At 36.3% G+C, this 24,276-nt stretch overlaps 1 protein-coding gene across 1 annotated transcript; it reads right to left on the bottom strand.

The window, feature by feature from the left end:
- Positions 1-3,814: 3,814 nt before the first annotated feature.
- LOC129001697 (serine/threonine-protein kinase/endoribonuclease IRE1) lies at positions 3,815-24,105 on the bottom strand. The gene is made up of 19 exons (XM_054429091.1): positions 23,714-24,105; positions 22,943-23,069; positions 20,539-20,581; positions 15,660-15,817; positions 14,764-14,892; positions 14,495-14,602; positions 14,024-14,231; positions 12,965-13,110; positions 12,171-12,427; positions 10,807-10,982; positions 9,811-9,883; positions 9,541-9,654; positions 9,257-9,356; positions 8,713-8,906; positions 8,080-8,198; positions 7,309-7,447; positions 6,592-6,783; positions 6,030-6,115; positions 3,815-4,404 (listed from the first exon to the last, which is right to left on the bottom strand). Exons 1-19 carry the CDS (start codon positions 23,831-23,833, stop codon positions 3,945-3,947), a joined length of 2,949 nt encoding a protein of 982 aa, XP_054285066.1. The 5' UTR covers positions 23,834-24,105; the 3' UTR covers positions 3,815-3,944.
- Between the last annotated feature and the right edge of the window lie 171 nt (positions 24,106-24,276).

A 24,276-nucleotide genomic window follows, 5' to 3' on the forward strand; every position in this document is an offset into this window, starting at 1 on the left:
ACCTAACCTAATACCAGACCAAACAAAACCAAACCAATAAAATAACAAAACAAAAACATTACTTTTTTTAACATCTTTTTAAGCCGATGGCTAGGTTTGGAAAAATCCATGCAGCCTCGAAGTACACTATCTTGTAGCTTCCTCCGGGTCAATGGCTAACTTGGTTATTTATTGATTTATTTGTACACGGCAATAATAGGTTATTTACAAGTTTTGAAGCTTTGGCATTTGTGTGTGTGTAAAATACTTTTTTATAATGTTTAATGGCAATGGCAAATGAAGAGCAAGCTGGTCTAGTGGTCAGTAGAGCCACGGTCACCTTAAACTCCAGGCAGTGTGGCCTTCGAAGTGGCAACACTTTACACTGTCAGTAGTGCTGTTACAGCTCGGTTTTGTTTGGTGGTAGCTAAAGCGTATTTTTGAATTGCATGCGAAAGCTTGGTTACTTGGCTATGAAAATATTGCCTCCATTTTTAATGTACAGGAATAAATTTTAAATTTATTGTTTTAACGAACACTATTTGTGTTTTATTGTTAATATTTTAATAATGAATAATAAATTTAATCTTTTAATACAGATAACAAAGTCCGGTGTTCAGATCCCACCAAATCACCAATAAATTTTATCGAAGTGATAATGCCGTAACCCCTAGGTCTAGCCTGCAGTAAATGTGAAAAAAAATACCAGGCATCCTAGGACAAAAAATGCAATGGCAAATAAATGCTAGCAAACTCCTTCCAACAGGAATGCTATTACCATTCTATCACCGTTGTTGGAATGGTGATGAATGAAGAGTCAATGAATGACATCATACGGGGTAACATTGGATGCGAGGTTTCTGGCGAGGTGAGTATTATGGCACGGCCAACTTTTAACTCCAGGCCGTGGCCTTCAAAGGGGCAACACTGTCAGTCGTAGTGCTGTTTTGTTTGGTTACAGCTAATGCATATTTTTTATGAATTCAAAAGCTTACTGGGCTCAGAAAATATTGACTCTATTTTAAGTGCACAATCCCGCCCGCTCGAGTTTCCTTAGATGACCACACCAAGCTTTAGCTGAGTGCAGCCTTAATTAGGTTTGGCTTTATAGCCATAATTTAATTAGTTTCTTTTGCATAATGTGTGACAATAAGTAATTAAAACTTATGTTAATTATAGGCTCATTAAAAACCCCAGAAATATCTGTCCAAGATTTCAATGGTTCAATAACCCATTTATTCAACCAAATCATTAAGTGCTATCCAGAAAGGTTCAAGTAAGTTAACTTTGGACAGATAGAGTGGTAGTTGATATGGGCTGATGTGTTAATGATTCCCATGTGTAAGCAAGCTTTTTAAAACTTTTGTTTTGTATTTATTGTTTTTGATATTTAAAAAAGACAATGAATTCTCATACTCTGGTATCATAACTGTAAAAATCAGATATTTGTCAGAAAAAGTTGGTAATTTATTGAATTGGCTATACGGACATTTATTTTAATAAAATACTGTTACCGGTACAGTGGAAGTTATTAAGTATTGAAGTTCTGAATCACAGAAAGAAGTAAATAAATCATAACTTTTTTTATAAAAAATAAGTTTATTTTTACAAAACATTTCTTGATAAAACATATTTCTTTGCACTAAACATGACATATTGGTACAAAACTCCTTACAAAATACAAGATTATCACTTCTACCCCACACTCTTACAACTAGTATAAAATGGAAAATTGTGCCCGAATAAATCTTCTTTCTACATAACACTTAAAATAAACAAACATGTACCTATAGAATTTATTCCACATAACAAACATTAACAGATAAAACCACAGTAAATGCAATGGTCCAAACTTAATATATAAATTACTTACAAAAAATTCTGTCAGATGCTCACAAGAAGCCTGTTAAGACAAAAAATATGTCTGGCCGCAATGATTGCATGGGACAGGTTGGTTGAGTGAATTTAGCAATACTTAACCATGTAGGCCTACGTGTGAAAGTAATTAATTCAATTAGTTTATTTAATTAAGTAATTTAGTCTTGAATTATGTTTAACCTTATTGGCAGAGGTGAATTTGTCTCAATCTCAAAGATGTATTAGACAGGGAGTTGCTATGGTATAATAATGATTGTTACAGCAGGTCCACAGGTTGACTTTGTGTTACAATACTAAGGGGAAACTGTGGCCCAGGCATTTTGATGGAAGAAAGTTGAGTGAACACCACATTGTTCTATGGTTTTGTGCATTTCTCCTGGAATAGTTGGCTTAAATGTTATAGGTAGGAGGGAGTGAATGGGGGGAACTTGCAAAACCTCATGTTTGAACCTTTTCCCCTGAATTATGCAGTACTGGAGACCTCCCTGGTTGTGCTATGCTGCTACCTATTGTGCTTTTGAAAAACTACATCCCTAGACAAAATACAGTATACTGCCTCACTATGGTGCTGCAACAGGTTAGAACGGAATTTAATTTTTCACCCTTCTCAGCATATTGTTTCCCACGACCCAGCCTTTTATACAACCACAGCAAATGTGATAACGGCGACAAACAAATAACAGGTCGACAACTAACTAATCCATCTATAAAATTAATTTTCGGATTGGTTAACATAATAACTAAATTGCACAACTGTGGAACATGGTAACTGAGGAACTGCACAAAAACTATTTACATTATATACAATCATCACCTTTGTCTGCAGACAAAAAAATGACATAAAATGAGTTGTGAGAAAAAGGGCTAGAAATGATGTCTAAGATAATAAACTGAGAGAAGTTCAACATTTTGAAACAAATTAATCTGGATGAAATAAAAAATTGTCATATAAATTAATTAGTGTATGATATACATTACAATATAGTTAAGAACAAGCTTGACAATGAAAATTCTAGTTAATTTACAATATTTAGGTATAAACGATTAATTTTTTGTTGGGAGTTAACCATTATTAACATTAATAAAGACCTTTTAGCATTTTCCTCACAAACTCAATATTTACAACGATATAAGAATAGGATGGTCCCTAGCCTAGGTAATGAATGATACAACGGTTCAACACTGTTCACCTTAGTAACAATTCAGTTTACAGCACATCTGGCGGACATTTGTTAAAGTGTCGAAATTACTATACATACATAAATCCATTTTCATAAATATTAAGTACGGTACAAGCAGGTACAGATTCTTGGATTTCAATTCCTCTTTATAACATGTAAAATGATTATCATCTTACTACAAAACCCAACTTAATGTCATAAAAATAAAACAACAAATTTAGTACAGTAAATTGTGTTAGTAAAGAAATTCCAATAATGATGCATTTTGAAACTTGTTTCATATTTGACATAGAGTTGTGTCTTTTAGTTATTTAAACCTCTTTACAGGAAATACTGATTGAAAAACTTAACTGAAGAAATGTAAAAACTATAGACATTTGTGATTAGGGTTTCAACAATTTATCCACTCCTGTATTTGTATTTCATTAAAAAATATATAATTATAAAAGTTTGAAGCTAGCCCAGATAAATATTTATATGGTTGGAATAAGATAGGTAGTAAACTATTTTTTATAACCACTTTAATAAGTTGTTTTCGGCAAATAATAAAAAGGTACAAGACATCCCAAAATAGCACCCCTTTAAAACAAAAGCCTACTAGTCAGACTGTGAATGATTACTTTTTACTGTCTTTTTACCGTAATATACCTCGGTGAAAATTTTGTCTTACACTTCAAGTATGATAGAAAAACAGATGGGCAGACGTTTTTGTTTATGTTTATCTATTTTTAGTTTAAACGTGGTATTGCACACTTGCGACAGCTTAAAATTATCTTTGTTGAAGGGCAGTATATCTGCTGCATCGCCATTGTTGATGAAACTTAAATGACAAATACTGCTCTCCCTTTATATCCTGCTTAAGACTTAAGCATTAATTAATACCATAAAAACCTTAAAAGGTACAGTTCAAGTGGTAGGAACTGTCCAAACTATATTCTCTTCCTCTTTCTTCCTCGGTTTTCTCCTCATTCTCGGTCTATACACTCCTTTCTCTTGGCCGCTCTTCAACCAATTCTCTCTTTCCACCTCTTCATTTTCATTTCCCTCCCCTTGTTTTCTCGTATTTCTCGGCGATTCGTCTCCAAACTTTCTCTTGTCTTTTGGTGAGTCTTCTGCAAACTTTCTTCTATCTTTTGGTGAAGAGTTGTCATTCAAATCGCTCCCTCTGCGTAGGTGTCTTGGTGATTTACTCGGCTGTTTTTTCGGTTCGAGAAGTTCCTGAACCTTCTCTTCATACCACGGAGGCAGTGTGCTGTCTGTGGGTGGTGGGGGAAATGTGTAGTTGCCTTGGTAGTAAGAGACAAACAACGGTTCTTGCCTCACACACTGCATGGCCACCCAACTGTGAGGTAGGAGGAGGGGGAACCTACAACCAAGAGGAACAGAGAGCTTGTAACAGTTCAAACAAAATGGTATAGAGAAGAATCATGTTTGCTTTTAAGTTTAACAGTTAAACATTTAAATTTAGAGATAAAATGTTTTCTAAATTTTTGTTGCTACAGTAGTGTTTTGATAATCTGATCATTCTTAACGTCGGTTCCAAAAGAGGAAAAACCAAATCAAATGGTGCAACAATCACTAGTTTAACAAGGGACCACTACACGGATAATGTTCTGTAATATCAAGATAAGAACACTGGTGTTGTAATGACCGCAATAAACACTCACAGATGTTGCAACAATCTTGAGAGACAATAACCGTTACCGCTGAAACTTCAAGATAAGTCACAGATGATACAGCACATGGGTATGTGCTGTGATAGGTATGTCACAGATAGTACTTAAAGCAATACTCGACATGCTTCCACTAGAGTTGGAATCAAGAAACGTGCAGCCACTGCCACCCTCAAAATTGGAAGCAGAGGCGAGATAAAGCTTCAGAGGGAGACTGGTCACCTGTCCATAATAAGGGACTTCCCAAGTATGGACATAGAACTAAAATTGCCAGATCTCATGACTAAGGAGTACGACTTCGAGATTCCTTTCCAATTGGCCATAGGAGAAAGGAATGACTGGCAACAGAGCAACCTTATGATGGGCAGAGCATGCTTGGTATATTACACAGATGGAAGTCGGAAGGATGAGAATTCAGGGGTTAGAGGTGTATGGCAACAAAACCAATACCTCTCTAGCCCTGGGCGGCACAGTGACAGTTTTTCAATCGGAGATCCTGGCGATTGGGTGCTGTGCGAATACCATCCTGAACAAGAACCTGAGAAAGAGGATAATGCTGATCCTCTCAGACAGCCAAGCTGCAATAAAGGTGCTGGGGTCTTGTGTGACAGAATCACAAACAGGAAAGGGGTGTAAAAACACCCTCAAAACGCTAGCTATGCGGAATAGAGTCAATATAGCTTGGGTCCCTGGACACTTGGGGAATGAGAAAATTGATGCATTGACCAGGAGGGGTGCAGAAGAACAGCTGACAGGGCCAGAACCCTACTGCGGTACCCCAATTAGATCAGGTGTAATCAAAGTCTGAGACTGAGTTAAGTTTCAGAAGGCAGAGGCTTCAAAGACCAACCCAGGGCTAAGGACTTCAACAAAACTAATAGACCCCTCAATGAAATACTGAAAAGGCGCATTGAGCCTAAAATATGGGGACATCAGATTTCTAGTAGGGATGCTAACTGGGTACGGACCTACTAGGAAACACCTTAGAACAATAGGGAGGTCACAGACAGACCAATGCAGGTTCTGCGAAAATGAGGTGGAAACCTCTGAACACTTATAGCTGAACTGTCCGGCGTTAGCCCAAAAAAGGTCGCAATTGGAACCTACAGAGGTGAGGAAACTGGGCGTCCCGCAGCTCCTAAACTATACGAGAAGCCTAGAGTTGTCAGACTGAATTGAGGGGTGCTACAATAGGTCAACAGGCTGAAATAGCTAGGGGTAGATGAATACCCCAACCACCCCAACAAAAAACCCCGTGGTTTTCAGTTAACCATTGTCTTACTAACTTCTCCTATCTAGAACATACAAACAAAGTTACCTTGAGAGCCAGTATGATGTAAAGCTGTCCGCTGTAGACCCTAGGAGCTCTTGAGCAGAGGGCGAAAGTTCCCTGAAGTGATGTCTCTGCAACAAAAATTAAAAATATCAAATATTCTTTATTTTATTTTTTTATTTACGTTTATTAAAATTAAGGCATTTTTATGCAGGAATATAGATACCCATGTAACATGGTATGGGTGATAATTTGTCTCAGAGGTATTTAAACGATTTTTTGCTAGAATAATTGCCTTGCCATGACTATACTGACCATACACTGTTAAATTTTTCAGTTCTTTGAATTTATTGTTGTTTTGTTCTACCTTCCAACTGAACTAGCCTGAACTAAATGTGGTAGCAGTTTGCCAAACCAAGCAAACTAACTGTTACAAATATTACAATCATGACAAGAAACTGTTTACCTACACAGAGAAATATGTTATGTCTTTAATTTCTCCTGTATGATATATGGAGAAAGTATTGTTTTTAAGTAAACTGTTGCAGTTTGATTTTTTATAGCTACGAGTTTGATCAAACTGTTAAATACAAATTTATTAACCAACCTTGTTACGTAGTGCTCTCAACAAGTCGCGCACACTGTCACCACGGTAGCTCCGATATTTGCGCAAATCTGCCGTCACTTCGTCGTCCACAGCTGACCGCCAGTCTCTAACACACACAGATGATGCTCCTGTTTCCAGGGTTGCCAACACAGGCCCTGTTACATCCTCTTTCTCCACACGGTCGCTGCAGTCCTGCCAACACAACATGGTGGTTTTATTGCAAGATATTTTCTACAAAAAGTCCTGATATTGCACAGCAAAGATTACAGTATACCATACTTAAGTCTTTAATCTAGTTATACAATAATTTAATTTGTGTTTTATGGAGGGATGAGTCTTGTTCTGTCTTCAATATAAATCATATGATTATATAAAACCTCATGTTATATTAGGGAGTGTTTGTAAACAATGAGTATTGAAGTTGAATGTTGTAATCTATTGACACAATAAATACATTTTTAATTATCACTGTATTGATCTCGGGAATAACTCACTAACAACATCAACCATCACCAACAATAAAGTTTAATCAAAGGATATCTTAAGTGATTTAGGCTAAAAAAGACATGTGGATGTAATTTTCTTTAATAAAAACAGAAAATAAACTGAATTTGACAATTCATAAAAAAAGAACCGTACCAATAAAAATTACAGCCTCCACATAACTAACGGTCTGAGTAGGCTATAGTAATTACAACATAAATGTTATGATCGTACCTGGAGGAAGGTCAGTGCTCTTGAACTGTCCCAGAGAGCTGGATGATGCAGAACCACATCAGCTGGTGGTCTGTGGTGTGGTTCACAGCTGATCATCAGTTCTACCAACCCCTGCCAGAGCACACTCAGGCCTGCCAACCTAGTCAAACAAACCATCTTCAATTATAATTTTATGAGCGAATTCCCAATACACAAAATCTACATTTTAATATTACACTTCCAATTAAGATTTCCATGGATAATTCAAGACCAAAAGAAAAATTTTGTTTTGGATATTGAAGCTCTAACATATTCTTATGAAGATTACACAATCCATAAATTAACTGAAGTATCCCAAAGATAAATGTGAGAAATATTGGGTATATCAATCTAATAAAAAATACATGCTGATATTCGACTACAGTAGATACATCTTCATATCAGACTGAGGGCAAATCTTGCTGTGATCAGAGGCGGGCCTATAAATACAAAGGCGAACAAGGCGGTGCCTGAAGCCCTGTGCTTATCTGCTTTTCAGGGCCCCGCAACTTCGCCTTGGGCCCCGCAATCTCTAGGGCCACCACTGGCTATTGTCAATGGTCATTATGGTCAACAAATTCTGAATAACCACAGTAAAATCGTTAACAAGTTAACTCATTTACAGAACGGCAAACTGATTATACTAACCAATATCATAACACAGAGTAAATATTTTAAATGGAAATACAGAGAACCCAGTAATTGTGTTTTGTTCTGACTACATATCTAGGTTATGTATCAAGTAACCCTTACTTGTAAGAGTTGGACAGGATGTTGGCTTGACGATGCAGAGTGTCACCAAACGGATGTCTCCCTTGACTCAACACGTAGTAGAACACACATCCGAGGGAGAATATATCCACCTGGCACATCTGTAGTACATATACAAAGATTGGAAAACTGTCAATCCTACTTGCAACATTACAAGTCTGATAGCACAAACAACCTCGACTGTTCGAGCTGAAGTGTTGCATACACATAGTCGTACTTCAGATTAACTCTGTTTTTTCATCGATAGGTTTTACAGTACGCTTCACTTACTGACTAAAATAGTTGAAGGTACAAAAAATCACAATACATAGATTTTTTGGAACTAATAGATTCTGAAATGTACAGTCTTACCTTACCCCCATGTTTTTGTAAAGTCGAAGTGTAATATATTGTGTTTGATTAATACTTCTGCGCAACAGGTATTATTAATTGATACAAATACATGTTTTTAGACACACACAGTAAGGATTTGTAAAATGGCTGATCTCAGCCAACTAAACACCCATCCCAACCACTTCCACCAGAGCCAACCCAGTTCGAAACTAACCAGTTGAACCACTACACTGCAATATAGATGAGTTATCCAAGATGAAATTGAATGCAATAAACACTAACCGTTCTACTGTTTCCAAGAATGATTTCTGGTGCAATCCATCCATCAGTCCCTGTTACACCTGAACGACGGGAGAATGAAGTTCGTCCATTCTGCAACTTTTTGCAGAGGCCGAAGTCTGAGATCATTGCACGGACCTGTCCTCCAATGGTGGGCATCGACAGAAGCACATTGTGTGGCTTAATATCTCGATGAACTGCAAAAATTAAAAACCTTGGGTTTAAGTTGAGGTGTAAAAAAAGAGTTGGAAGTTATGTTCTTGAAGGTAAAACTATATAATTATACAGTAAACCCCCGTTATTCTTAAGATGAGAAAATCACTGGAATATTTAAAAGTGTTTGAATATTGCTATGCTTCCATGTGATTAGGTCATTAGCCGATGTTGATAATACTATGACATTTTAAGTTTAATACGGAAATTCTTACAAAGCAGCGCATTAATAATTATTACAATTTGACAATATTATTGAAAAAATTTTAAGCTGCTGTGGGAAGTAAAAAGACATTTGAAAATTTTGCATCAACAGTTGAATAGCTTAACTTACCTATATTTAAGGAATGTAAGTGAGACAATCCAGAGGTGGCTTGGCTGAGAACATCACGGTGGTTGAGGAACTCGTTGAAAACTTGCTTCTCAACATAGTCCTGAGGCAAATAACAATTATTTACTTCAGATTAATAATTATGTTATGAATAAAGCCAGCAGCTGGTTATCTTTTTACCATCAAATCCTTGAAATAAAAAGAAATTAAATTGTGGTTGTTGACAAATACAAGATTTTCTAATGAAATTTCATTCCAACATTTCTTTAGTTTTTTTTTTCACTTACCTGCAATGTTGCGGCACACAGCTCCAGGGCAATGTAACGAAACTGTGAGTCTTGTTCGGTGCAAAAGTAGCGAACAACGTTTGCATGAGCGTCTGACTCCCGAAGCAAACTGACCTGGAGGGAAAATACTAAAATGTCAGAAAATGATTTGTCACAGAAACATAAATAAATTATTGTTGAGGATAATTTGATAGCTTTAAACTTGAACTTTTATGAAAAAAAGACAAAAAGTATAAAGACTATTATTTTTGATGATAATTTTCTATTTACCTCTCGGTCCGCTACAGTGAAGCACTCGGGCAGAAGGCGCTTCACAGCAACAGCTCGGCTCTCAAACTGTCCCCTGGAAATTTGTTTGGGTTATAGATCAAGAAATTAAATATCCCCTAACAGCGTTTCCTGAGTTTATTTTTTTTAAGAAATTAAATATCCCTTAACAGCGTTGCCTGAGTTTATTTTTTTGAATTCAAATAATTTAGTACTTTTGTTTACGAAACTAGGACTTAAATCATCTGGACTATAAGTGTATTCAACTTAAAATTTGGGTTTTGCACTTGATCTAGATGGTAAAAGTATCTACTGAGTAGGCGATTAAATTGTTCTATATAGAGTAGATCACCTCTTATCCGACCTTACATTAACCGATAAACGGATTATCCGCCCTCACTCGTAAAATCTTACAGTTTGTTTTATCCGACCTCGTTTTGAGAGCAGTTCGGTATCTGCATTTTGGCTCTCACGCTCGGCGATGGGAACAATACGCTAAACTCTGCAGAATGTTCAAAACTTTCTGTTACAGTTTACAGAGCTAATACATCTGTATAAATAAATATCCTGTCTCACAACGGAATGGTTGCTTGCATCTTTAATTTCGACACTAAGTTCTGTCCTGTATTACGATAGATTGGGAAAACGTAATTATTGACTATTGTATACGATTAACATTTATTGCACTGAAAGTATTTAACTTAGGCATAATCGTGTTTTGGGTTAATATTTGACTTTTTTACATGAATACGAAAAAAAGGAGATAAGTGTAGTTTATTTTGTAAATAGTGCACGCATAACTTCAGAATAAGGATTATATAGGTAATTCCAAATTAATAGTACTTCATTTTTTTAGGTATTGCCCGGTTTAACCGACCTTTCGAGTAATCCGACCTAGGTCCGGTCCTATTAGGAACAGTAAGGGGGGGGGGGCTACTGTAGTATGCTATGTTAGGTTAGGTTAAACCCTATAAAATATAATATATATATATATATCACCTGAACACAAATGTCCCTTCACAGCCTTTCCCAAGGACTTGTGTGGTGTCGAAGTTGATCTTGCCAACACGTACGGTACCGTCTGACATAACCTCTGAGGCAGCAGTTACTGCAGATCCCCACGAATCTCGGGACGATCCTCGTGAACTGTGCTGCGACTGCTGCAGGGCCTGTACCTATTGTCAGTGAAATGTCAGAATGTTAAAGTAGACATTTCCAAGTTAAGGTTGCAGTGAGTAAAAATGAACAGAGTGTCAATTATTAATTCCTATTGAATACCTATGCAAAGATATAAACTGAGCCAAATTGAAAGTGCAACTTATTCGGAAACTAGGCCTATAGCATATTTTATGTTATTTCATTTTAAAAAAATTGAAAATCAAATGGTGACATGTTATTTTCTATCTATTTTTTTTTTTTACAATAGCTGGTTAATGTAGATGAGATGTTTACTTTAGTATGTAAAGTTCGATGGTCCAGTACATACAATTTGAAGAAACATTATCCTGTCTTCAAAAAGCAAAATATAGCTTTATACCCCAATTTAGTGACGTTTCATCTTGGTTCGAGGTTGTGGAGTCAATTTAAACTACCTGGCAATGCACATAAAAGGCAATAATTTACTACATGACTGATATACTGGGACGGGCGTCGTCGTCCTGTAATCCAGCTACTAGGAGGTTACGAATTGTGGATATTTATAGGCATGCACTGTGGATGCGATACTCCCTGGTGTGGATTAACGTCCGTACGAGTGAGTACTACGACTATCCGCAGTACTATCCTGAAAATTAGACCAATTTGTATATACCAAGGCAAAAATGTGGTCCGGATTCCACTATAAACTACCTTAGTTGCCATTAGCTTAAGGGATATTAACTAACAGCTGTGTCTAAGGAATAAGTCGGCCTTAGTCACTAACAAGACTACAAGATCGTGCCAATCATCCTACACTCATCTCCATTCATACTTGGCTTAAAATACCTACTTAGTATGGTCGCCATTTCATTGAAAAGTAAAAGTATTAAAGCATTGTCTGAGTTTGAGCCCCAAAACCAAGTTACCAATCTGGAACCCACATCACTTAGATTTCTACAAGTTTAACCTACCCAACTGTGTAAATTCTGTTTATTAAGAGAACTCACATCTTAGAGCAAGTGGCATACCATGTAACTATTATTTCGTTGAAGACTAGCGATATTGCATTGAACTAATGCAAACTGACTATAATTTTTTAGAAAAAAAAATTATCACGCTCAAATAATACTGTTGCTTAACATTGTAAGGTTCTAAACATACTTTGCAATCTGTTGAAGCAAGCAAAGTTTGCAGTATACGTATTACCAGTAAAACAATCTACTAACCTGGGCCTGAACATAGAAGAACAATGCTGCCATACTGACGATCAGCAAAAACACAAAGAAGTACAGTGGCTTGTGCTCCAATGCCACAAACCACTCTACAACTGCGGGGGTGTTTTGGGGGGTTCTTGCGGGTGCAGTGGGGACCCCCCCACCCACCTTGGAGCCGTTGAAGCCCCCCATCACCGGGGGGATGATGACATCGGACCTGCCCGCGATTTGTAGCCTTGTAGTGCTGTAGTCCGGAACTGGGTAGTGGCCTGGACAAAGATAGGATAGATAACCATAAGCCTTTAAAACTAGTAATAAATATAACATTATAACATATTTTTACCAGAAATGACCGAATCGGTCGATGGCCACATCCCACTCAGCCATAATTCAAAGGATACAGTCCGTTGGCCACTTGGAGGGTTAATTACAATACAAGAAATGTTGAACCACCCCAAACATAGAACCATTAGGACTGTGGTTTAAAATTTTGCTAGGCCTACCTATAAAATTTTTTTTTTTATTCCAGCAACAACGGTTTGAAAACCAAAATCAAGGAAACTCTTTCAATTCATCTAGAAAATAATTCTTGAATGAAAAAAACTTAAAATGAATAATAATCTGGTGACTTTTTCTTTCAGGCTAGATGAAGTAGATAAGTCATAATGTCTATATAAATCTAACATAAGCCAACAATAATAAGGCACCTGTTACTGCTTATAGCAATTTGTGTTTAGTAAACTAATTTAATATTAGGCCTACATCTAATACAAATTTGGAGAGGAAAATTTTAATCAAAATCTTACCGAGGAGAGAGTTGGGTGTGTCAGTGGTGTTAGGTCCTTCGATCAACAGTACAGCCTGCGTAGGCAGTATCAGAGAGGAATGTTGTCCTACGAGAGTCGGCAATGCGTAAAAGCCGTGACGGTGCTCGCCCACATATAGACTGGGACTGTGTGCAGAGTAATTTGTTTAATCATTTTTAATATTGATTACCATGCATGTATCAGTAATCTGTTTGTCTAATCCTAAACTAGATGTATAATACCCTTGCAGCAGAAAACCTGCAGACTAAGCGAATTTCCATTTGCCTGATTGGATTTAACATAAAAATGTCTCATTAAAAATATCACAGAAGATGAGTGAAGGATTAGTGTTGAATGAGATGACAGCTTTGGTTCTAAACCAGATCAGCTGGTTTTTAGCCAGGAAATGTATTAACAGTCCAATTATCAAGGACAACAGTACGAATCATTAAACAAAATGTGACTTTTCCTAGGATTCAACCAGAAAACTACTGATTACCAGTTATAAATTAAAATAGGGAAATCAGTTTGGAGTCAAAATTTATTGTTTAGTTTTTGTCAAATAGTTTCAAAGTTACCTACCTGTAAGAAAGATCAATGTGATCCTTAAGATCGCCTCAGTAAAAAAGTGTTTTAATTGATTCACAGAATTACAAAACACCCGCACATATACTGGACAGAAACCCATCTTAAAATTGCCTTCAGAAAGTGTATTATGGAAAATCCAAAGGGGTCAATGAAACATACCAGAAAATTTTCTTCATAAAGATAATAAATCTATTAGGGACTATGTCAAGATTTGTCGTTATGAAATTTCTAATGATTTTTAAAATTCTTTATCCCACCTTCACTTCCTAGAACGACAGGCTCTAGCTGTGGAACTGTTATGCACATTACTTCAGGCTAGTCCTAGAGGGTTGTGGCATTATAACTTGTATAAATCCATTGGTGATAGGCAGGATTTGAACCCGCAAACAGGACTGAAGCCCCGCGCTCTTCCACTAGACCAACCTCCAGATTGACTATAATGACAGATATATGAGAGAGTAGGTTACTCACTACAACTGATCCCGGTCATGACTCAGCGCCAGTCTGTCCAGGGTCTTGTCCTCGACTGAAGTGAAGGGAACCGAGGTAACATCCTGATCCTGCCTCAGGAATACTCCGACCAGAGGAGAGCCAAAGTCTCTGTCCCACAGCAGACGACCACTCGACCTGTCGTACGTAGACACTCGGCCACTAGACGAGGCACCGAAGTGAACAAACCCTGGACAATAACAACACGTGATGACTCTGGGTCGTTAAAATAAGCAAACTTTTGATGCCAGAACATATTTGACCATGTTAGTATTACGGCTTCCATTTCTGACAGCTGTCAATTTTTACCAGATCACTCACATCTGGTCATACTTTAACTTTCGATTTGGCCTAATAGTAGTCTGAAATATTATGTACTTATCTACAAAAGGTATATATGCTTTTAGCCTCAATGTGACTTAATAATTATGTGTCATAATGAATGTAGCTTACCATAGTTAGTCACGTCCTCAGAGCTCATGGTCTGGGTGGAGTAATCGAAAAACGTAACATTCCATTGTCTGTTCTTGTTCTTGCTGTCGTACATCAAGATGTTATACTCTGAAAACGTATAAAATTGAAGCATGAGAATTTGGTGTAGTAATAGTGTTGTTCATGTGTTTTCTTTGTTCAAAGTAGTTCCATCAACGACTAATGACCACTCTTATGCTAGATCTTGGGTTTAAGCACCTCACAAAGTAATAAAGAAAAGGTGAGCCAACCTGTCCTCCCGATGAAAATGTCATCCAAGGCAGGCACAGGGCAAGACTTTTCCAGCTGGTCAAAGCTCAAAACTGGTGTCTTCTTCCCCGTTTTCCAATTCACTGAGAACCATGAGTCTATTTTCCGTCCTAGAAATATGAAATTCCACATGGAAAACAAACTTAACAAAGTGGGAAACTCCTGTGAGTGTAATGGCTACTAAAATAACAGTTGTTTGCTTCAATTATAAACTATTAAAATAATTTTGTGAGTAATCAAATTCTCCTTCAACAAACTCTCTAGATCGGTACCACCGGTAAATATACATGAAGCAGCAAAATGATCTGACGGTTTTCTTTGCCACCCTGTCGAGTGAGTGGTGGAGGGTGGTGGAAATAGGGGCGTTCCAGAGCCTATGTAGCTCCATGGCTAATAAAAATGTCCGCACATAGGCTTTGGAACGCCCCTATTCCCAACACCATGCACCACTCACTCGCTCGACAGGGCGGCAAAGAAAACCTTCAGATGATTTTGCTGCTCCCTGTATGACTTTCATTTACAAAACCATATTTTAAGTAAATTGCAATTGCAATAAAGAATGTGAATGCAGAAAACGAGGCATGGATGAAAATACGGGAGCACAGCTAAAACTGGTAGAACACTTTTGAAATACCTGTAATTTCTTCAGTTGTATGCAATTTAGTTGCACCATATATAAGCTCCATAACAGCTAATGACTCAATGACCAACAAGCTGCATAAGCCTAAAATTAAATTACAGCCAGCTTCATGGAGTCAAACTTGACTGAAGCATTTTCATTTATCGAACAAAAGTCATGCAGAATGGTAGGCTTTATTTGCGAGGAAACAAGAAGTCAAAGCAATGTATAGATGACGCCTTATAATTGTTTACAAACCTGTGTAGAACATTCCGTCGCTGCCCCGGCAAGGTGAGGAAGCCACCAGTTGTTGGATGGTGAACGGAAGCTTCTTGAGTGTCGACATCCTGCCGGTGGTCGGCCCTGAGGCCAGCATGTACAACGAACCATCCTTGGGGTCGGGGAGAAACACTGGTCTGGAATACCAGGAAGATCAGGAATGGTGAATGTTAAAGTACACCTAAGATGATAGCTCACATAGTTCTTTTTCTTTTGTACAAGAAGGCAGAGGAATGATAAGAATAGGAATTTATTTACTCTATATTACGATAGACTACAGCAATTTCTAAGGTCTGATCAAGTTAATTTACACTTTCTATAGTTGAATAAATACTTGTTCAAACCAGGTGGGATGCGTCAAAGCAATATGACTTTCATTGGAAAACATAATAAAATTACTTGTAGGTAGTCATCAGGACCATTTACAGGGTGCGGCAGAACAAAGCAGTACAACTTGTGTAGTATTCTGGCTTTGACAAGGGCTTCTCATCAGCATTTTTGTATCCTGAGCAACAATGCTTTTCCTAACGTAAACAACCTTGTCCAGTGTTCTCACTTACCTGCATTTGCTGGGTTTTGATTTTAAGAGTGCTGCTACTGTTCCTAATTTAACCTACAATTGTGTAGAAAAAATAGCCGTTGAAAAGAAGAATGCACTGCAACCACAGGCTTCTAGATTTTTTTAAAATTTGCACACTGCAAAACCTTGACCTTGAGCCAGTCCTAACTATGATAGTGACTGAAACGGTAAGAGTTGCTGATGCAGGACAAACGGTGTCCGCCTCTCTTCACAGCCACAGCACTACCACACACTACAGCCACAGCACTACGCAAGTGAAACTGCCAATAATCAATCAATCAATTATTAAAGATGGGGACGCACTATAAGAACTCAACAACCCAGCTATTGGGTGTATACAAAATCGACTGTGTACTTCCTTTAAATAAAATATACAATCACAACTTTTACAATTCAGACACGAAACAGTTTTAAAATAAGAAAAAAAACTATAGAAGGGCCTACAATGGTTTTGGTATACTTTAATTTCATGAAACAATTTTTGATGCATTTCAAAACATATAACTATGAAAATGAACGGTGTCAGCAAACTGAGACATATTTTCTCCCAGCTTGTCAACAATTATAGTGAGTAAGCGGTGGGAGTAGCTATGATAGATATTTTATGGAAATCACAAAGGTTGCAACTGTAACTTCTTTACTGTTTATTTTTACAACAGCAGTGTAGGTTGTACCAGTTTGTTAAAAGTTATAGAGCCCATAGCAAACTTAATTTGATTCCAAATCGTTGTATTTGTAAAACTGATACGTTTCTTTTATTTTAACAGGTTTAATTCAATATATATATACAGTATAAAAAAGGAATTCCAACAAAATCGGACCGCAGGTTTAGTCTGTAGCTCTGTACTCATCCACACACAGACACATTCAGACATCACTTGGAAAACCACTTTTTCGGGTTCAGGGAGTCCAAAACTCAGCCTCAAAAATGTTGACAAAAATTATACTTTCTCCATAGGCTATGCATTGTAGTAGAAAGTAAAAATATTCTTTCTCATTCTCCACGCAACATTCAAGCTAGTTTTAGTCCTTATCACTGTGAAAGTCAGATGCCGTAATAAATCATTAATAAGTTCAACTTCCACAATAAAAAATAAAAAAACTTTAAAAAATGTCTACTTTTTATCATAAAAATTATCCAAAAACAGATGAAAATAGACAAGGAACATACAAATAAATATTTGATCAGATGAATCATGAGTTGTTGACCTTGAACAACTGATACAGACAGGTTGGTATTGGAGCTGATAAGGTTGGGACCAGTAAACACTAATAGGAACAACAGTTATCAGACATGTTTATGTTATCACTAAAGTCTGTCTGCTGCATAAACGCCCCTTAGATAACTAGTCCCAGAACTGTGTGGATGCAGTGCAGAGAACAAAGCACTATACGTTTGAGTTTTTGTGTTGGTAATTTCCTACAATCCAACAACAAAATTAAAATGGATTTTTTACACTTGGATGTAGTGGAGAAAACCTAACTGTTTGAATTCTTGTGTTGGTACCTAATTTTACTGATAACAAAAAAAAGGCAACACACCTTTTTACTAGACAGAAAATGGTAGGTAAGAATTGGAAAATCTGTTTAAAATACAAATACCCCCGCCGCAGCAAACCTGTAGACTAAGCGAATTTCCATTTGACTGATTGGATTTACACTGAAATGTCTACTTTAAAATATAACATTTATTCTTGATTTAAATAGAATTAGTTTAACAAGTACTTAGGTTTGCTGCATCAGGGAGGGTAAAACTTTTTTTTGTAAAATGTGAATTGTTAGTAAGAAATAAAAACATTTTCCAAATTTGATCAAAATATGTTCACAAACAAGCAAACTACAACAGTTTACTTATTCTCCATAAGAATAACATAAGAATTTTAAATTTACAATTTTTTGGAATTTTCTCCGTAACCATTAGGCGGATAATAACGCTTCAATATACTAAATTATTTGTTTTTTTAAGCTCTACAAAATGGTTTGGAAAAAAATTGCTAAATTTTATGTTTTTTGGGTCAAAAATGGGAAAAACCTATTTTTACCCCATAAAACCCCCCGTAAACCCCCGTTCCCATGGTCCGATCATGCTGGATCGCAAACTCGTTCGAATAAACGTACGTTTGCACGTTTGTACCAAATTTCATCAAAATCGGATCATTTTTGCTCGAGTTATCTTGCTGACGGACACATATATATATAAATACTAGCAGAGTACCCGTCCTTCGTACGGGGTTGGCATATAAGTATCAAATGCTTATAGCAGTTATGAGTGAGGACATGGTTTAAGAAATTTCGGTTCTTTTTGAAGTTCGTTCGCTACGCTCACTCACCTTTAGGTTGGAGCTCGTTCGCTGCGCTCACTTTCCTTCAGGTTAGCTCGTTCGCTACGCTCACTCACCTTAGCTGTTGTCATAAATGTAAAAGAAATAATAGTGCTAGTGCTGCACCCTGTTGGTAATCCTTGTAACTTTAATGCTATTGAACATCACAGAACAGAACCAACTTGTTTAATTGAAACAGCTGTTAAGATTCAATAATTTCATTTCTCATAAGGTTAACATGGGAAACTCCAGAGCCACTGGGGCGGAGCCCGAAAGGATTTTTGGGATAAAAATATGCCTATATGTTAATCGGGAATGTGAGCTATCATCATGCCAAATTTCAGCCCGATCCGACCAGTAGTTTTCGCGTTTACTTTTCCCATACACACACACAGACACCACCTCTTTTTTATAATAGTATAGATATAATTTTAATAAATAATTTTACTTGGGTACTAAGTTTATTAATGTTTAATCTTTATAAATATATAAATATATATATATATATGAATTTGAACGGATGGTGTTTTTGGCCTCTAGGGACCTCAAAACGAAAAAAAAAATTGGTCCCGCGTCCAGGTCTTACCATGAGTACTACGGTAATAGCTTATTCCCTATATGGGAAATTTGCTAAAACTGATTTTTGGTGGACATGAGCCTAAATTTGTATTAAAACTAAGATAGCAAACTTGGGAATTTGATAAATATGAGGGATACACTAGGCCTAGGCTATTTAAAATATTTTTGATTTTGATAACTTTTTATATTTTGATAACCGGTATTAAAAACAAAAGTCTTACTAAACACTCCAAAATATTCTAACATTGGCAACAATTTGTTGAATAACCAACAGTGTATTTCACATATCTGGGTTTCTTCCAAGGCCACTGGTATCACACTGTCGAACAGCTGAGCAAACTAATCTTGATCGATTTAAGCAGTTTGTCAAATTTTGTCTGTTTCACTTAAAACAGGTACAAACACATGCCTACGACAGTATCTATTTCAATTTTAAGGGTAGACAATTTAAGTTAAAATTCAAATTTTTGCTTATCTTACAATATATCAGCAAACAACAACTGTAAATACACTGTGTCTAAAAAAAAAATGAATAAAATCTACAACTACTTGTTACCAAGAGGCATAGAAAATTTAGTCAACTCTATGGCTAATTTTAAAGCTACAATCTTTAGGTTTTACTTAGCAACCTTTACAGTAATCAGCTATTCCATTGTTGTTAGCACATTTGCATTTTTCAACAGCTGCAATATGGAGGTGTAGCTGAAAGCACAGTGTATTGAATGGTTTAGAGAGATTATATCTGTTGTGGGATTTTTTGTCTGGAGATTGTGGAAGATCAAGTGGATCGCTCACCGATCTCAAACACAGATGAACTAAATCAAAGATAAGGAAAGCCTTTGGAAAAATATCTATTAAAATGTGCCACAATGTGTGGCCAGATCTGGAACACCGATTTGAATTTCTTCGAGGAAATAACAGTTAACATGAGGGGGTAGGTGGTGAATCATGTTCGGAAAAAGCTAAGGAAAATATTGTATAAAATGTTATCTTTTATCCTTAATATTAAAGTGTTTATGCCAGTTTACTTTTGATCCATTCTTTTTGGGATACAAGGTATAATATGTATTTACAAAATGCTTCTTGGATCCTACAATATTTTAATCAACATTTATGTAAAGTATTAAATTATGGCTTTTTTGTCCTAAGACACTAGGCACGAGCCCAGGTTTGTTTTTCACATTACTTCAGGCTAGATCTAGGGGTTGTGGCATTTTCGCTTGGATAAAATCCATTGGTGATTTGGCGGGATTTGAACCCTGGACCTCAGGGACCAAAGTCCTGCACTCTAAACACTAAGTTAAGGCATTAGACAACCCTATTATAAATGTAAATAAATTATTATAACCTGCCAACATTAAGCTTAAATTGTACTCACTCTAAAGCACTTTTGGAGCCTGGAGGTACTTTCACAACTGGATCTGGAAACAAAGCAATCATTGTAAACACCACAACATTGTTCAAATATAACGTGGCTAATAATGGTATTCTTTCATGAAAAATAAATAGAAAAAGTAAACTTATTGAAAGCTTGATATGGTTGTAAAATGTGGTTTGAGGTATATTCTTTCTTAAGTTAACATTCATATTACAGTAGACCCCATCCTAAATAATCCTAACAGGGCCATGGACCTAGGTCGATGGATAGCTCAAAAGGTCAATTAAAACGACAATCCCTAAAACAAAACAAAAATAAAGTGATTCATTTGGAATTTTATATAATTATTATTCTGAAGTTGTGCATACATTATTCACAAAACAAACTGCACTTATCTCCTTTTTCCCTTAAATATTGACGATAGAAAAGGCACAAATAAACCCAAAACACAGTAAAGTCAAATACTTTCAAGGGAATAAATTATTGTTGTAGGCAAAGAGTCAATAAAAATCTTTATATTTAATACCTTAAGTATAATTGATGCTTTCCAAATCCATTGTAATACAGTACAGACCTTATTGAGCACCCATTATGTTTTGTGACAAGATATTTATTAAGGATAAATACAAAATAATTTATTCTTAGCAGCATCCTGTAGAGTTTAGCATATTGTATTGTTCCCATCGCCGAGCGTGGGAGCGGAAATACCAGATTCCTAGAACGCAGCTGTTAAATTGAACTGCTCTCAAAACAAGTTGGTTAAAACAAACTGTAATATTTTATGAGTGAGGATGGATAATCCGATTATCGGTTAATGCGAGGTCGGTTAAGAGGGGATCTACTATGTACTTACTTAGGTAAGCATTAGAATATTTATGGACAGTTAAACTACACAAACCTACTTAAATTTGTTTCAAATGTACAAAAATGTTTCATTTCAAAATATGCTTCATGATACTTGGTTTTAGTACAATTGTTTTGATTTATCTTCACAAACTATCAGAACTTGTAAAAGAATGGTTGAGCGATTCACAATTGAAATATCTTTAGGGCAGAGACAGGCATTAGCCTATTGTACACCATGAGGCAAGGGCCAATGACTTTTGTCATAACAAGAACAGTTTTGTAATCCACTTAAGTATTCCAAGTCACACACTGAAATACTAAGCCTACCAACAAATCTTAACCATTGAGATGAATAGATTATAACTGGAGTCATTACTCTCTAGTTGCACATTAGAGAAAAGAGTGCCATCAAGATGACCACTTATTACCGTGTTTTGTTGGTCACACTGTCTCGGGTGGTTGTCAAAAATAACCCCATCTGATTGGTTAGAATTTGACACCTATCCAACCAACTGATCATATACCAAATTAACAACATGAAAAACTGAAAAAACCAGCAAAAACAGTGGCACGCTTTTTAAACACAGAGTGGTGACTCCAGTTATAATAGCTTAGTGATCTTAACAGCTGAAATATATGAACAAGCCTGATACATGTAGAAGGGTTTGCACTCTCTTTAAGTTTTATACCTACATATGTTGTTTAGTTTCGGAGGTATTTTTAGTAAAAATTTAAACAATACTAGAGGACCCATCCTGCTCCGCGGCGTTGAAATAAATATCATATCCGAGAAATATAAAAATTTATGATTTTTGATTGAGTAATACAGTACGGTATCTTGAACTAAACTGATTCAAACGATCAATAGCTCAAATTAAAGCTTATAATTTACTGATTATTATGAGTCTAAAACGTATAAAAAAAAACATAACAATACTGGAGCTATTGACTTTTAATCATAGAAAAAACCTTATAAAAATCATTTTTATGTTGGTTTTTCACCTTATGTTTGCTTGAAACTTGTCCGATTTGAATAAAATAGCTAATGAAAGCCGGTATTTCACTGAAGGTTCTTTGACCAAAATATATAGGATTATATAATTATAACTGGTGAAATACATCTTAAATTGAAGTAAGAATTAAAACATTAATCAAATATATGTTTTTTGGTCGAGTAATACTGTAGGCCTAGATAAATATATGCCGATGCTTGATGTGAAATCAGTGCTTGCATACCTTCAATTTGAGACCTCAATCATGAACATCGGTCAAGTAGAAGAGCCAAACGAACTTGGAAAAGAAAAATCAAATTTAACTCCCATAAGAAATACATGGCGAGCAAATTTTGTTGCATATATGACGAGTGCGACTGTAGATAAATATATTTAGTTGTTTGATGTGAAATCTGTATGTGCATACTTTCAATTTGAGACCTCAATCATGAAAATCGGTCAGGTAGAAAAGGCAAACGAACTCGAACAAGAAAGAGACCCATGTTACAAAAATTGTTCGCTACAACTTCAAGGGCGAGTTGTGTCTACTTGAATATATTGCTCACCATTGTGCAGCCGCCAACGTACAAGTCCTGTAAGGTGGTCAACGCCGATGAGCGAGCCGTCAAGCATGGATAGTACCAGGAGGGAGTCCGCATCCTTGATAAGACCTGTGGACTGCCGGTGGACATCCTAAGGACATTTACAACTTGTGGAAACATTTTTATAACTAAATAAAAAAATTCTGCTAATAATAAGAATTTACTAGGCATTTACTCAACACTAATCCTTTACTTATGCATCCTCTTGTGTCAGTACTGTTTAATCTTAACTGTCAAAACTATTGTAGGCCTACTATTTTAAATAATGTCATACAAAATCGGCCAATATCGGGTATTCAAGTCAAATTGAATTCAATGCAGAGATGATTCACTAAAAGAGATTTCTCACATTTGGCAGAAATCCCCTGGAGCTAAATTTTAAACGTAAAAAATCCGGTTAACTCCGGGTAAATCCGGGGATAGGCCTATGGCAACCCTATGTGTAACCTGTGTAACTTACTTTCTCATTTTTTCTGCTCATATTCAAGGGGTACTTAGGCCTAATATGCACAGAATGCCACTTTAACTAGATTAAGGTTTGACATAAAAAAGTAGGACTATATCTAAGTTAAGCGAAGTTAAGTTACTTTTTACTTTTCAGTAAACTTAGGCTAGGCTACCTACTTTTTTCTTCAAATTCATCATTTTGTGCCCCCACCCCCCTAAATTCACCGCGTCGAAAGTGACCGGTATTATAAGACTTAAAGTATTTTTGTATTAATTGATGAGACTAACCTTTTCCTGTAGGTGTTCAGAGGTTGTGCTCCCAAGAACCAAGCATTTTGTTCTCAAGAGTAATGAAATCAACAAGAGGAAGGTGAAATGTATGATACAAAAGTGTTTAAACAGTCCCATCTTTTATTCCTCTTTCGATTATTTTTTGTGCGATAAAAAATTAGTCTATTAATGCACATAATTCCTCACTATTGCGTATTACAAATTATTAAAAGTGCACAACTGTCATAACTCACACATTGAAAAATATGAATAAGAATATTAATAATTGAGGCTTTAAATAGTGTACCTAACCCTAAACAAAATTATTTTCAATAGCCTAACAGAAAAACAAATTCAAGGAAATTATACTACAAACAAAACAGAAACAGCAGCACAAGCTCACAAGCACACTGACATTGACATTTCAGATTTCAGGGGTTAGGATAGAAATGAAAATGACAGCACTGACTGACAGACAGACAACGTCAACACCAACAACAGACGGGTTCCTGAAAGGTTTGTAGGAGCCATCCGTGACGTCATTTTGATGGTCCGTTTCCCATATTTCCAACTTTCCAAGA

This window comes from Macrosteles quadrilineatus, unplaced genomic scaffold, assembly GCF_028750875.1.
Source record: "Macrosteles quadrilineatus isolate MER2022 unplaced genomic scaffold, UCM_ALF_1.0 Scaffold_8__2_contigs__length_117827958, whole genome shotgun sequence".
Lineage (NCBI taxonomy): Eukaryota > Metazoa > Arthropoda > Insecta > Hemiptera > Cicadellidae > Macrosteles > Macrosteles quadrilineatus.